The 2,089-nt window shown below is 41.8% G+C and overlaps 1 protein-coding gene across 1 annotated transcript; it reads right to left on the bottom strand.

Annotated features, from left to right (window-relative positions):
- Positions 1-235: 235 nt before the first annotated feature.
- On the bottom strand, positions 236-1,725 carry nrarpa (NOTCH regulated ankyrin repeat protein a). Its single transcript, XM_035776748.2, has one exon. It carries the CDS (start codon positions 1,265-1,267, stop codon positions 929-931), a length of 339 nt encoding a protein of 112 aa, XP_035632641.1. The 5' UTR covers positions 1,268-1,725; the 3' UTR covers positions 236-928.
- Positions 1,726-2,089: the final 364 nt, after the last annotated feature.

Here is a 2,089-nt window from a genome sequence, read left to right on the forward strand (position 1 = left end):
TTTCCTGACGTTTTGATACAAAGCGAAAGCAGCGGTTTAATAGTACATTAACCATTGACACTGGTTGCACTGGCTTGAAAATACGTTGATGCCAGCCAAGCAGCCTGTTTGATGAAGGCAGAGCGCATTTAGCTACTTTTATATATATATATATATATATATATATATATATATATATATATATATATATATATATATATATATATAATAAAGAAACAAAGTAAAGCTATTGTGTACAGTACTTAACAACATTAGGTACATTGCTGTTGCAATGAATACACATCTGGAAAAGCAAATTGGATATATCATAATGCCGCACTTTGAAATAGATCAAATCCTTTAATTGAAAAAAGAAATATAAAAGCCAAATAGACGATGGCATTCAATTCCCCGTGCTCACCTCTTCTTCCCTTTCATATAGGCTATTCCAGCATGCAGCCACAGCATCAAGTGCCATCTTTTTTAGTATATCAAATCATTTAAAAGGGTCCTAACAAGTGAACAGCGTGGCTACAGGTCGACACCTCAAAAACAAAGCCCAATAAAGAAGCGTTTCAATGAAACAGCGGCAACAAAGATGTAACGTCCATCGCCGCGTAAAACTGGGCTGCTATCTGACCTCGGGACCCAAACACCGGCTTAGCTATTTTTATATGTCCCAATCTATTATACACATTCAAGAAAAAAAAAAAGCTTTTAGTACCAACCCACCAAAATGGCGTTTATTTTTTTCAAGATTCATGCTGAAGCAGATACAAGAACCATGTGGTGTTTGACTCACGAGTCAGAGAGACCCGGATTTGGTTTTGATGAAAGGTAATTTACTGTGTGTTTTTAGGCTGTAATTTGGAACAACTATGTACAGATTGAAACGCAAGTTTACAAAAGCCTGGCTTTCCGTGTGTTTACCTGACAGCAGTGTAGCAGATCACCGTGCGCCAGAGGAGTACTTTGCCTTAGTGATGAGGTATAGGACTATGTCTTGGTGTCCTCCAAAAGCGGCAATGTGTAAGGCACTCCACCCTTCCCTGTTCGCCAATCGAATATCGGCTCCGAATTTCACCAGCAGTTTTACAAGTTCGAGATTCCCGTCGATGACTGACTGATGCAACGCCGTCTGTCCTTCGGGCCCGAAGGAGTTGACATTGAATTCGCAGTTTGTCATGTTCTGGAGCAACGAGTGAAGTTCCTTTGTGTTGCCTTGCTTCACCGCCTCTTGGAATACCCTCTGAGGCGCTGAGCAAGTTGATACATCCCCCTGACTCATTGTGAAACCGGGATAGGTATAGCTCCTGTGTGTCGTTCTATGTGATAATCACTGTATGGGTCTCTGGTGTGGGAATAGTGCCCAGATACTGGATTACTACCAGTTATGAGGCTCTTAAAAAGAAAAATCGTATGCTATAGATAAGATAATACGAACACAATATATCCCAAACAGGACATAGACAAAATAACACACTTGGTGTGCAAAAGGTTGTCAATGGTTGCGAAATCCAAAATCCCGTCGCAGTGTGTAGCCTAGTCTCCTCTTGCCTTCGTTTCCCTCCCTTGTAATAGCAGCGCCAGGTAGTATAGGCTATATTGCAGAGATGGAACAGAGCGACAGTTGAAACCTTTCTTCTGTTGGTATACTGGAAGAACAGCCACGGTATCAGTATCTCCAAACGTGGTGATTTTACCCTGCAGGATCCTGGAGTCGCGGCAGTTCGTATGGCAAAGGTAGCTGTGTGAGACAGGTACGATCCACATAAGTACACTGAACAGGGCTATATACTCCCTAACGTTTACATTCCAACATCGACATCAAAAACACGTTTTATGCACACTTTACACATAAGGTTCAGATACAAAATCCAATAATTGATGTTGTAGATTAAATCTAATATATTTCGGTACTTGCCTGTGAGAATTGGACGGATCCTGGCGGCGACGTAGTATGAAATTCCCCCGCGTGCCCCGTGTTGCGTGTATTTCGTGCGGTCCCAGTGAGTCTCTGCTCCACAGTGCGCACGATGGGGATATTTTACGCGTCGTTTATTTGCATAACAATGGTACACAATAGAATCAACTCTTGTGAAATGTGCGG

The sequence above is a fragment of the Oncorhynchus keta genome, chromosome 9 (genome assembly GCF_023373465.1).
Source record: "Oncorhynchus keta strain PuntledgeMale-10-30-2019 chromosome 9, Oket_V2, whole genome shotgun sequence".
Taxonomy (NCBI): domain Eukaryota; kingdom Metazoa; phylum Chordata; class Actinopteri; order Salmoniformes; family Salmonidae; genus Oncorhynchus; species Oncorhynchus keta.